Source organism: Camarhynchus parvulus, chromosome 2 (genome assembly GCF_901933205.1).
Source record: "Camarhynchus parvulus chromosome 2, STF_HiC, whole genome shotgun sequence".
NCBI classification, from domain to species: Eukaryota; Metazoa; Chordata; class Aves; order Passeriformes; family Thraupidae; genus Camarhynchus; species Camarhynchus parvulus.
The window spans coordinates 37,155,367-37,169,056 of record NC_044572.1 but is presented as its reverse complement, the minus strand read 5'-3'; the positions used below and the strand labels follow the sequence as shown (position 1 = coordinate 37,169,056).

The 13,690-nt window shown below is 41.8% G+C and overlaps 1 protein-coding gene across 1 annotated transcript; it reads left to right on the top strand.

Annotated features, from left to right (window-relative positions):
- Positions 1-458: 458 nt before the first annotated feature.
- On the top strand, positions 459-13,677 carry PP2D1 (protein phosphatase 2C like domain containing 1). The gene is given in 15 exon segments (XM_030963712.1): positions 459-583; positions 2,061-2,181; positions 8,409-8,526; positions 8,529-8,847; positions 8,849-8,890; positions 8,892-9,026; positions 9,028-9,083; positions 10,957-10,999; positions 12,513-12,554; positions 12,556-12,593; positions 12,596-12,840; positions 12,999-13,094; positions 13,187-13,292; positions 13,407-13,565; positions 13,568-13,677. Coding segments are annotated over 15 exon segments (1,755 nt in total).
- The last annotated feature ends 13 nt before the right edge of the window (positions 13,678-13,690 follow it).

The window sequence follows — 13,690 nt, the reverse complement described above, 5'->3', positions numbered from 1 at the left end:
ACCACAAATGGCAATTCCGTACTACGGCGCCACGGTTTAAAGGGTTGGCATTGAGGCTGGGCGTTTGCGTGGGATTTACGGTTCTTTGATGTGTGAAGCTAAACTATCAAAAAAGCAGTGTGAGTTTGGAGGGAAGTCCCAGCGCAGAGAGAGGGCTTTGCAGGCACAGGGCCTTGGCACCTCGCTTGGGGAAGGCAAAAATAACTCTAGATTTGTGCAAAGTAATATTTGGGGGGAAGGGTGGATGACAAAACCCTGCGGCGTCCTTCTTCCCTTCGCAGCTCCTGGGGATATTTTCAAGCATGGTGTTTTACATCGAGTTGGCATATTCATGAAATTACAGGAAACCAGAATGGAATAAAATAAAGTATTTAAGGAAACAGGGAGATCTGTTGTTTTTCTCTATTTACTTATTTATATTTTTATTTTGCTGAGGTTTTAAAATCGACTGGGCGTTGATGGGGGTGGGGGTCAGACCTGCTCCCCGGCCTCTGCCGCGGGCTCGCCGGAGCCGGGGTGCCCCGGGGTGTCCGCGGCAGAGCCGGGGCTGGCTTCGGGCTTCCTGCAGCTGTGACAGCGACCCGTAAGATGGCTGCTGCCATCCCCGGCGCTTTAAGACGGACTGGTTAAGGTGGAGGAGCCGCTGCCCTTGGCGGTAGCAGCCTCAAGATTAATAGGAAATTAAACGTGATACGAAAATCCAGTTTCTCTGGAATTTAGGAGAGAATTATCTTCGTCTTTTATTTTTAATTTTTTTGTTGTAAGTGTCCGAATCACGTTTTGAAATAACGAATAGCCGCTGTATATTAGCAGCCCCTAAGAAGCTCTTTGCTTGCATTTTCTTTATGCCGGTTAGGTTTCTTCTTTCGGACTTGAAAATGAAACTGTTCTTGCTTAGTTTCGCTTTCAGCTTTCCCACGACTCCTCCTCGGCAGAGCAAATGTTGCGAGCAAAGAGCACATCTGGAACAACACGCTGGCTGCAATGGACCACTTAATATCCCCGCCTGGACATCGACTCCTAGTTTTCCTGGGAGTTGATGTACCTTTACATGCCCCTGTATGTTTTTCCTTTCTTTGTTTTTTTTTTTCCCCCCACCAAACACCAGGTTCTCCTTTAACCAGGTAGATAATTATATTTAACCCCGCATTAAGTTTGCACACTTGCATGTAATGAATTACAGTTTTGGTACTGAAACTACATTTACGGCTTTCACACAGATGAATAACTCCACTGATGTGCATCGAGGCCACTCGGTGGGCATTTATGTCTGAGGCTGCACAGGTGAATGCTCACAGTCTAGGTGAACAACCTTATTCTTTAGGAACCTTAAAAGCCTGAAAACTTATTACTTCCATGAAAGTAAAATCAAAGACGAAAATTGTCAGGATGCAAATAGTTTTACTGCAGTTCCTTCTTGAACCTTCAAGAGCATGGCTGCCTTACAATGCCATGTCTTTTTTTTCCATTATCCCTTGATGCTCGCCAGATAACCAGAAATGTAAGTCTACCAGCTTGTGGCTACAGATACAGTTACTATAGTAACATTTATAAACACTAATTTCACTACACTTGCAGAACTGCTGCCTGCTAGAAGCTGCTTAGAAAGAAACCACTCTAACTGCGAATAGGTAAGTTTTCCTCTTTCTTTTTTTTTTAACATTAAGCCTGATCATTGCTCACATTCTAACTTTGTGCAAATATGTTGTTAAAAACAAAAAGAAAAAAATATTTACTTTGTCTTAAACTGCTCTAGTGAAAAGAAAAATATTACATTTAAAATTTTAGCAAGACTAAGGAGCAAAAAGACAAACAAAAACAAACCCCTTATGCTTTGACATACAAGTGGACACATGTCATTGTTGCATATATCCAAGCTGTTTTCTTCTGTTGGCTGAATTCAGAAGTGCAGCACATACTAATTTTCTAATTATAATGCATGCATAAATCTGAGCACCACGTAACCCCTCTGTTGCTTGGTTTTCATCCTTAAACATGAATATATTAAATTAGATTCAAACTCACAGTATTGTCTGAAAAACCCCCACCATATTTTTCAGTTTCTGTCCTTTGGGGCATGTCAGTGGGTTTGCACAAGTCGAGCTGACTCTGAAACCCGAGTTGAGGAAGCACAGGCGGGAGCAGATGATCCTGCCTGTGCTGCTCAGCTCACAAGCTCAGGTGAGTAGCCAGGTGACTTCAGGAATGCTACTCATCTGCATCAAGTTAGGGAAGCCAGGAGCCAGGTGAGACATAGGCGCCAGCTCATGTGGGTTTCAGGTCTCACTCAGGCTGCTGATAGCCCCGAGGAGATCCCTGCCCAGAGCCCATGCTCCCAGCAGATCAGACATGCATTTCACATTTGTTGCTCCTGCATGAATTCACCTTGAGCGCCTGACAGGCTTAAATGCAAGAGCCTGTGTGTTACTATTATTCCAAGGAGGCAAAGGAGGCAGCTGCATTCTTGAGTCACAAAAGAGGAAATCAAAATACAGTTCAGGGCGTGCCGGACTCCTGGTTATTACCAAGTTGTCATTTAGGGCTTTTGGGGCCTATCTTGCTCCCATAAATTAAAGAATGACTCAGTTAATAGCAGCCTAATGCTGAATGCTACTGCTCTGACAGGGACCACCCAGCCCACAGCTGAGCTCTGGGAGCCTACCCCTAACCCTCATCCCTGTCTCACAACCCAGTCAGATCCAGCATGCCCAACCCAGCCTTGTCTCCCTCCTTTTGTGTGAGATTTTCTTCCAGTGCTCCCACCTGTTTTTACTCTTGCCATTCAATTCCAATAGGAAAAGCATAGCTCTCGTCCTTCTAGGGAACTTCTCTGAGTATGAAATCCTATTGTGTCCTTTCATTAGTGCATTCCTTGTGGGTGAAGTGGCCTCCCTCCTGGCCACCAGGCATTCAGGAGTGCTATCAATAATTTATGAATCACTGGAAGTATTAACAATACAAAAGTTTTGCTCATTAGGCCACCTCTAGCAATTCATCAGCTTCCCATGGTGCTTACATGTGACTCTGGTTAGTGATGGACCATTAAGCAGTTTTTATATGCTTCTTACCCAGAGGATGCTCTTCCTGACCGCAGTCAGACTTTTGATTTAACCCAAACCAGGTGAGAAAACTAAAGGCTGGAGTCACTCCTGCCTTTGCGCTGTTTGAGCTGTGTGTGTGAGGTCCAGAATATGTTTGTTGAAGTTATTTAGCCATCAGCAATCACTGCATAGGCTTACACTGTATTATTTTGTGGTAGTGAGAGCTCTGGATCTCTTCTTGCAAACATGGGATGTAATACCTATTTTTCCCTTACCTTCTCTTTGACTCCCCACAATTCTTTTGTTTATTCCTTTCTCTAATGTATTTTTATGTTCTTTCTATTCCTTGATTCGTGGCAGAGATCCCTGCAAACCTCTGGGACTCCACTTGGTGCATTTTGACTGCTTGTGCCATGTAGGGCAGGTCATTTGGTGGAAGCCTGAAATACCCCTGGGAGACTGGCACAGGCACTGCTGGCAGGGATGGGAGAGAAAGGGCCTGCTTTCTGCTTTCTCCAGGTGCCAGACAGCACCCTTGATACAACATTGACATAGATATTATTTCTGTAAGATGACGTTGCAGCGGCCTAAGCACATCTGGTTGTGGAAACCCAGTCATGGGCCTTCCACATATCTGTGTGGGGGACCACCTGGAAATCCTAGATTTTCCAGGAACTAGAGACACAACCACAGGCACCACTGCTAACCACTCAGCCAAGAAGCAGAAACTAAACAGCTAAAAACTTCCATTTGGACCGACTGTAATAGTGCTGTGTACAGCTGAAAAATGCAGAGGAACCCCAGGAGTACAGCAGGAACCCCAGGAGTACAGCACCAACCCCAGATGGGGATCTGTGGGGTGAGGGAGGCGGGATGTCACTGGGACTGAAGAAGGCACAGTTACATTATCAGCACCCATCTTCTGCCTTCTGCCACAGCTTTCTTTGTGGGTCCCTGAGCCCTCACATCCCCCACCTCCTGTGCCAAGGCTGGCAGGCTCACCATCCTCACTTGTTTCATGGCCTCTCTGCCCCACACAGGCCCTTGGGGGATAGCAAACTGCTACTTCTGCCTCACTGAGACTGACCCACACATGAGGAAGAGCTGCAAAATATCTGGAGTGTAGAAAGAGCTGGTCGGTCGTTGTTTCACTACTCCCATTTCCCATTTTGATGCTTCCTCCCAGCTGAGGAGCTGCAGCTCTGTACAAGTGGACAGTGTCACAAATTATAACTCTTGCCCAAGAAGACCTAATGATGGAGACTCTTATTTTATAGGGTGGCACAAAACCAGAGGGCCTGGAATCCCGGGATTCCAGTTTTGGACAACACTTTAGGAGATAAATAAGGAGACTAATTATCTTAATTTATTCCATAATTATTTTAATTATCAATCACTTCCTTCTTTCTTACCTATTATCAGGTTTACAGGTGGGAGTACAGGATTCTGAGTCCTGAATGCAGGCTCTGCCCCTGGCATTCTCCTGTGACTCACAGGTTTGTCTTTATCTCTTCCCACACCTATCATAACTCGACTTTCTTGAAGCTGCATCGCTGCTTCTGGGGATGCAGTAAGTAGGCTATACATGCACACCTAAATTGACTCACTTGGGAGAAGATGTCTTGCTCCTTCTGCACCATTCCCTCTGTGGATGGTTTTAGAGAATGAGAGGACCAGCTCTGATTAAAAAAAATTATGGAAGGTATAGGGCATGGCTCCTGGGTTAGCAAATTAGTTTGTTTTTTCAGGTGAAGACTTTTTCAGTGGTCTTATATGAGTTTAAGGAAGGCTTTGTAAGGGTTTTCACGTAAAATATTTGCTCTTTGCTGCTTTGGCCAAAGATGACCAGGTGAACCTGGGACCTGCTAAGGCAGCACCCCCCAGCAGAGGCTGGCTCCAGCTGTGCAGCAGGACATGAGCTGCACAGCACAGCCACACAGCACCAGACCAGCGCTAATGCCTCACTGCCCACTCTGGGTGGCTCCTTAACACATGCTGGTGGCATCAGGCACCCTGCAGCTCAGGGACAGTCCTGGCTGTGCTGAGAGACTCTGTCATGGTTGCTGTATGTAGGTGTGATGCATTCACAGTTTTCCAGGGGAGGTGCTGCTGCTGCAACTGTGCTGAAGGTGTGGAGGCAATGAAGCCATGTCCTGGTGTCACAGGCACATGGGAAGGAGAGGACTGAGAGGGAAGCACTACCTGAGACATGAGCAATAAGTAAATAAGTACATCAAGGAAGCAGGAAAAGACAGGCAAGGAAGCTGGTGCTCATTCCTCAAGAATTTGTTTATATGTACTAGCTGATAATATTTTGATGAGAAACTCAGGGAGACCATGACCTCCATTTTACAGCCCACAGTCCCTTTCTGCCTTGTCCCATCACCCACAGGCAGGCATCTTTCCAGCACTGGTTTCAGCATCAATAACAGTCACCATTTTCTAAGACCACAAGTATGTAGCAAATAATAAAACCCCCAAACCTAAGAGAGGAAGGAGTTCAGGCCTGGAGATTGTGCAAGCTAAGTTCTGGCTGTGTCAAAGGGAAGTGAGGAAGAAGCTCTCTCTGGGTGGAGATAGGAACAACGTGTGTCAAAGGGAGATAACTGCATATGGGACTTGTCTGTTCAGATACAACTCAGATCCTCAATCCTCAAAGCTCAGGAACATCTTCCATCTTTGCTAATTAAAAAAATGATGATTGTGGTGCCAAACTGCAGAAACAGAAAATAATCTTGCCTTACCTTATTAACAGCAAGCAGCTCCAAGTATCATAGCTAGAAAGGTTTCCCAGAAATATGCGATGTACTGAGACAATGGTATCATCTGCCATATAAGCCTCATGCTCTGCCTCATTCTGTCCCTTTCAGACAGGCCAGAGTATGGCAGACTAAGCTCTGACCAGGAGGCTGTTATGACACACACAGTAAATACAATTTTTTTGCCCTTGAAGACATGTTTAATCTCAAACTGTGGTTCACTCCCCATACTTCTACATCTAATTTCTTTTTATCTGCTTCTATTTTCATCTCAGAACATTAAACTGTGTTGGGTTTTGGCTCCCTAAATAGGCACAGGGAAACTGCAGTGAGCTAGAAAGCTGAATTTTATCTTTCACTGTGAGGCTGGCAGTGCCTTATCTTGCTGTATTGTGCTGTCAGTATCTCACTGTTATCCTTTAACCTGACAGCAAAAAAACCTCCCAGCCTGTATTTGTTCCTGATGGGAGAAATGCAAGGAGAGAAGGACATACAGACTAATCTTTTTACTTCATTAGAGAACAGCAAAGCAAATGTTTCTTTTTTTATATTTTTACAAGGTTTTTAGCTATTAACACAAGCAATTTATGCATAGCATAAAAATTAACATCAGGGCTGCCCTTTTAATAGTTATAAGCAAAGTTATTGCAACTAAAGAGTTACAGCCTATCCTGCTACATAAATTATTATGTATATTCTCCTGGTTATTTACACATTGTAATTAACTGGGACTGTTTTGGTGCTTTGAAAATGTGATTTCTTAGCACTTACAGCCACTTATGGAGATACAAACCCATGTAAAATGTATGTGAGTGTTAAGAATTCAATTTGCTGAGATCAAACTAACATTTTGCTGAAAGTTATCAATTTCCTGTCTCTAATCCAAGGGGCTTTTATATACACTAAATATAAAATGGGTTACTATTTAAAAGACTGACAAAAAATAGCTTACCAGGTGTTTTGTATACATTAGTCCTAATTTTTCTCAGGCTTGAATGCATCATTGTAATGAAAGCACTGAAAAGTCTTGTGACATCTCAAAATCAAATTATGCAGAATAAAGGCAAAGGGATCTGCACAGGCAGCTTTACCCATGCACCTCCTTACCTTTCCCTGCTGGAGAGGTGCAGCATTTTCAGAGGAGTCTGGTGTTCACCTCTTGTAGAGAGTACAGACTTTCCTATAAACTGATCCTACAGCAGACTGAGAGTTGTAGCCAGCTGCAAGCCACCTCTGAAAGGATAAACTATCTAAACTGTCATAAGGGGTTTTTAAGTGGTTCTGTTATATCACCCTTTGCAGAAGATATGTTGTAATTGATCTACCTCCGCTGATCATAGGCTCTTGATTCATTAAGATGTATTAGGATTAATTTCAGCTGGAGAAGGTTAGGGCTTCAACTTTAATGAAATTTTATCTGACTGCCATGACAGAAAAGAGGCACACATTGAAACACAAACTGCAGAAATTATACATTATTATACACAGGTGATGGAGAGAAGTAGTGAGACCAAAAAAAATGTAATTCCTAGCTGAAATCCTGTTAATAAAATAGTTTATTCAGGTGTGGCTGTATGGAATGCAAAGAGAGAGTCCCAATAAAGGAATGAGGTTGAAGTAGGATGAAATTCCCAAAGGCTGCTCTTGTAATGTGGCTGTGGGGTTTTACTGCTGCTAAACTACCTTCCTTCACCCTGGTGATGAATTATCAGCAGTTAACAAAGATTAACCAAAACAGAAATCTCATAACAGGGAATACAACAGCATATTCATTTTTGTCTGATTTTTCTCATTCATAAATGCTAGATACTAAAAAAAAAACCATAATCATCTTGAATACACTGTGTTTTCATACTTAGTAGATACATGAAGTATAGGCTGGCAAGCTTAGCTGCTCACAGGGTGTCAGGATTTTGTGTTATGGTGTCTGTGCATGTACGCCACGTGCTGGTTTAGGGGGAGAGGATGTTATGCAAGCAGCAGTTCATACTGAAATTTTCCAAGCCTGAAGCAGAAATCACTTGGGAAAAAATTCTAGGTAAAATGGCTTAGCTGTTCCTGAGAATAGGATTTGGAAAATATGTTGTTTTGAATGTATTAAGCCAAAAGTCTTTTTTTTTCTAGAGAAGCTCCAAGACGGGCAGGTTTTAAACTACCACTCGGCAATTTGGCTGAAATGGCATCAGCAGTGCTTCTTTTCATTCTTGTCAATTTGCCCAAATCAGAGCAAGTTACAGTATTTAGAAAGCAGCATCGGTTTGCCCATGCCAGCTAGAGCCATGCCAATGTGCAGGTAGTGAATTCAGACAGGTCCCTCTGTGCCGCTGGGGCTCTGTCAGGAAGCACCTTGCTCAGAGGCTCTGCAGCTCTGACCCTTGGCTTTGCAGCACCAGGTGCCAGGCCTGGAATGAGCACTGGGGGTGCAGAGTGAGGTGAGAGAGACTGAGCAATGGGGGAGACTGGAGCAAGGAGCTGCAGTGGAAAAATTGGAGGTGCATGCGGACAGAAGGAAGATACAAGCTCTGGCTGGAGGACAGGCAGAGAAGCTGGTGCTGACTGGAGTCAGGTCCTTGCAGTACCCAAATTCTAAACTGCTAAATTCTCTGAGACACATAGGCAGAAGGTTCATTACTCACTTGAACTCCTTGTGGATAATCCCACTCCCACATCATTTTGTGATCTTGCCAATACCAACAATCCTGATACTTCTAAGAAAGTAAATAATTCTTTATAAAAGCATTACTGATTTGCTAAGATAAAAATTCCACATGGCAGAGAGACATGGAAGACAGGTTTATTGTGCTGGACAACCATGAAAGTAGGTCAGATACATGCTTTCTGGAGATTCTTGATGACTGTCATGGTGTGACAGCTACAGAAACAATTGTAGCAAAGCTTCCACTTCTATTTCTTGAACAGCTTTCTTGTATGGATTCCTCCCACAAAAATAAAAATGACAAAGAGCAAATTCTAGAATTTTTTGCCAGACTAATCAAGGCAGATTACAGGGAAAAAGAGAAGAACCAAGCAATGAGGAGACAAACAAGACCAGTCTATTATGAAAGTGTATGCTAAGTCCTTTTGAAGAATGCAGATTTTTACAGCTGGGAAGGAATGAGGTTTCCAAAGTTCACTGGAGTGGCCGTTCAGTGGGAAAAGGAATTCCTACAGAAGAGATGGGTGGCACTGGTGAAGAAGAAAGAAAACATCCTGAAAACAACACACAGCCCATTAGCCAGGACAGCCAAAGGTGTTGCTGGGCTACTGCATGTTGCTACTATAGGTAAATATATTCCACACCAGGACTTTTTTTCCCTTCATCCAATTAAGAAAAAAAAAAAGCCTAAATTAACCTAGAGATTTGCTTACTGGCAGTTGGTATCTGGAGATAAAAAGCAGCAATTCATTTAGCTTGACAATGTGAAGACATGATAAATTCCCTCACAACTGATACTGCTATCAGACAATAGTATTCAGTTTATTAGACAAGAAGCCTGAGCACAATACTTGAATTAAAGCATTTAATTCAATTTACTGATGTAAAAGAGAGTTAGGAGACATTCCATAATACACAAATGACTTGTGTAAGAATAGTATGATTTTTTTTTTTAATCGAGAGGTTTAAAGTGTCATTACTTTAGGACAGGCTTCTGATTTTTCATGTGTCAAAGTCCTTGTGTCAATGAAACATGCTCAAGATATTCTTTTATTTAATCTGTTTCATTGGACTAAGTGTTGCCACATTTTGCTACCAGCAAATTGAAACATGCTTTGAGAGAATAATCTGAATTATTACTTTCTGAAATAGGAATCTGTTGTATTTTACTCTTATGAAAGAACTATTCAGACCTGTTTCCTTATGAAGTAGAACCTCGCTTTTCTTTAGTGCAGAATGAGTTTTTTATTACAATCAGAAACAATGATACATTCCTAGTGCTTCTTCACCCACCCCTGCTACAAGGGACACTAGAAAAGCTCTTGCAGGCTGGCAACTCCAGTCATTGTATCTTCCCACCTGGTGATTTTTGTTACCAGTCAGGCCCACTCCTGCAAGCAAAACAGCTGTGAGATTACAAGCAAGATACTTGTTTTCCCACAAAGGAGTGCACAAGCAGAGTGGGTTAAAAAAAAAAGCAGCAGAGTGTGTATCAAAAAGCAGGTGGGTGAAGAGTTCCAAATGTATTTGTGTCTGCAGCTACATTCTCTTCCAGCCTCTGCTTGAAGAACATGCCCAGCACTACATCACTTCTCTATCACTCTCCCTGGCATTAGTAAGGAGTGGGCTGACACTGCAGCTGACATCAGAGGCACTCTTCTGTGATGTGTGCATTCACACAACTTGTAAGACTTCATATTTCTCCATATGGAATTTGACCAAAATTAATGAAGAGGGTCAAATATCACTAGAAAAAGGGAGAACTATTTGAGAGACTTCATTGTGGTCAAGACAAAAAAAAAAAATCTACATTTGAAAAAAACAATTCCAGATATTGAAAAAAATACTTTTCCTTAACAACAACTTGCACTCATCTGCCAGCCTGAGAAACACTGTAAACCAACTTTATCATGCACTGACACTGCTCTAGGTAACTGCGGTATATCTCATCACCTCCATTATTCAATGCTTGTTGCTACGCTGTACTTTACTTAAAATAAGCTTTCTGCAGCTATGTGACCTTGACTGGTACAGGTATCAAAACAGGTAGTTCAGCACTAGGCCAGCTGTTCTTTCAGGAAATGCAGTCCTACCTTTACTGGAATACAGCATTAACTCACAAAAAGGCTGCAGTGTTTTCAGAGGCATTTGTTTCCACCTTACTGGAAATACATTTTATTTCAAAGAGACTGATGAAGGCAAGAACTGAGGCTGGGTGAATTCTTTACCAAATTGCTTCTGGGTCTTGTTACCTGCCTCATCCACTCCTTACAGAGAGGGTTTCATGCTGGCTGCAATTAAGGATAACAAATTCAAGCTCTGCTAACAAGTTTAGGTTTTAAGTTCATCAGAGGTACTTTAAATCTTTTATGATTAAAGTCCACATTTCTGAACCACTGCTAAATACACATTTATTTAATCTAATACAATTAGTTTTCCACCAAATGTACCACATCAAAGGAAAGAATTCACGCAACATGAACTTTCATTTTTCCCCAAGGAGTGCATTCTTACAGAAGTACAGACTTTTTCTTCAGCTCCAGGTAAGCAACTAAAGAGGATGGTCAGATAAAAGGAGCAGGAGCTGGTGACATGGGCCATCTTCTTCATTTAGTCCTATATTGATAGGTCAGCTAAGTTTTGTTGACTCTTTTGCCCTATCTCTGGTTTGCAGAGAAGAGAGACTTGCCTCCAAAAGGGACTAGATTTTACTCTTTCTTGCAGTCAGATTGTTCCACATGGGTTATATTATGGCCTTGGTCAGGCTTACAGTTGGTGGTCTTGCTCCAAGGGTTTAAAGGATATTTTACACATTCTTCTAGCTCTCCATGGAAATCAGAAGGAGGAAGGGGAAACAAGCACAAGGAAACATACAGAGCAAAACTTAAGGCATCTAAAATTTATAATTAATTAAAAAGGTGCATCCTTCAGTTTGGTATTTTGAATCACTTTCTGATTTAAGGCAGGAGAAATCTGCCTTCACAGACTACACTCAGCTGTCTCCTACACTCGATGATGCCAATACTGCCCAAGAAACACAACTACTGTGTAAGCAATGCCTACTCATACACCCTTTTCAGAGGTCTGGGCCCCAGTCTAGCCAGATGATATTAAAAATACAATATAAATGAACACACTGCAGCCAGCTTCATGCCTAGAAAGTCACCACATCCCAAGGAAGTTCCTTCTGCCTGGCATTGCTTTTGCCCTTGTGCCAACACATTGGAGGGAACTGAACACCTCCCCTAACACGAGAAATGGTCTCCCAGGGCAGGCACAGAGGATCTCAAACAATACAGCACTTTGATTCAGAGCTCTTTCCATTATGCTCTGCATTCAAATCTGACATGACCAGCCCCCTGCAGTGTTGCAATTTCTAACACTTTTAATTCGCAGATTTCAGAAATGTTGAAGGACAGAGAAAATACCTCTTCCTACTAAAGCCAAGAAATTAGTCCTCAACTTCCCACAATGACTAAGAATTCTTGCTCCCTTGGGTGCCTCAACCAAAAGATTTAAGGCATCCTGTAAGTAAACAGTAAATCTACATCATGTCCAAATTATTTTCAAGTACTAGAATTTGTAGGCTGCCAGAAACAGTTTGAGCTGAAACTTCTTGCTGAGTTCATTCAGACACTTGAAAGCACATGTTCTCATGGGAGAAAAAGTATTTCAGAAAAATAGAGAAGTTGCACCTTGTTTAAAAGCCAGTCAAGAATGCATATTTTTCATATTAGACTACACTTTAAGCTGAATGAAATGTCACCTAAGACTCCTCATAAGAGTTTATTTGCGGTCAAGAGATTAAGATTCCAGAACAATCTTCTAAGAATAGAAGGGGAAAAACCACAGAAAACTTTGCTGTAAAACCAGAAACAGATTCAATGATGGACATATCATTGCCTGTGAAGTAGATTATTAACTGTGATCTTAGGTTTTTTCCCAGTCCTTAACAAAAGGCTGATACTGTAACAGCAGTATCTTTAAAAAAACACTATGCTATAAATACTATTTAAACTTCAGATGATGTATGTGCAGTCTTACATAAAAATGGAGTCATGTCTCCTAAGAGCACAGCACTTCTAATGTGAGAGAAAACACTTCAGAATGGTGGAAACATCAGCACTAATAAACCAGATTTGTAGAGGGATACCTGAGAACTACAAGGTCTCTTGGACATCACAGAGCTTTAGTATAAAGAACATCTGTTATACCTGTACTTCACACTGCATCTGTCCCTATCAATGTTATTTGCCAGTTTCTTATTTTGGCTTCTAATGGGCTTTGAGGGGTTTTGGATTACCTGAAGTACTTGCACCAAGTCTTAACATTCACTCATTATTTGAGAATGCATGAATGCTGTTCAAAAAACAGGACACCATGTGTCAGTATCTAGTATCCCGCACTGGAGACAACTTAACTGACTCAAGCACTATTAATCATCTGCAAGATAGAATACAGCTATTTTATTCCAATCAAAGTATTTTTCAGAGTGACTTAAAAGGCAACCTGAAACAAAATCAGTGAAAATGTTCTGGGAAGAATTATACGCATCATAAAAATGGAATTCTTAATAAGGAAACCAATGACCACAAAAATCAACCTAATCCAGAACTGTCTCTTTTTAGTAACAATGAAGTAAATTCAAAGAACAGAGATACACTGATCCAATTCTAACACACAAGGTGACTCTGAAGAACTCAGTTTGACGACAGAAAATTTTATCCAAGTTTTCATCCACAGTGAGACTTCAGAGCAAGAAGAAACCAGTACTTTCTGTGCAACAGGTCCAAGTCACAGCTATAAACAGCTGCAAGAGAATGTGCTGGCATCAAGGTCTAAAGCAATGAATTGCCCTCAAAATAGACAAAACCATGCAATCTAATTCTGACTCAAATACACAGCTGGCAGAAAAAAATGGACTCCAATTCATTTTGTGACAAACGGCAGGTGATGTTGGTCAAGAACTGCTAAAGACTGTATCACCACTGGGTTCTAAACCATCACCACAGTTTGAAAAAGACACAAAAATGTACCCGATCAATTGAAAATCACAAGCTGCAGAGGAGACACAGTCAGCTCAGAGACACTGCAATGCAACAAGTCACCTTGTGAACAACTGGCAAAGACTGCATTAGCTGCAGGTTCAAGAGACAATATTACTATTTTGATCATACTTCTAAATGGATGTGATAAGATACGCAATTACCTCAACATTTAAAGATTTGTCACAG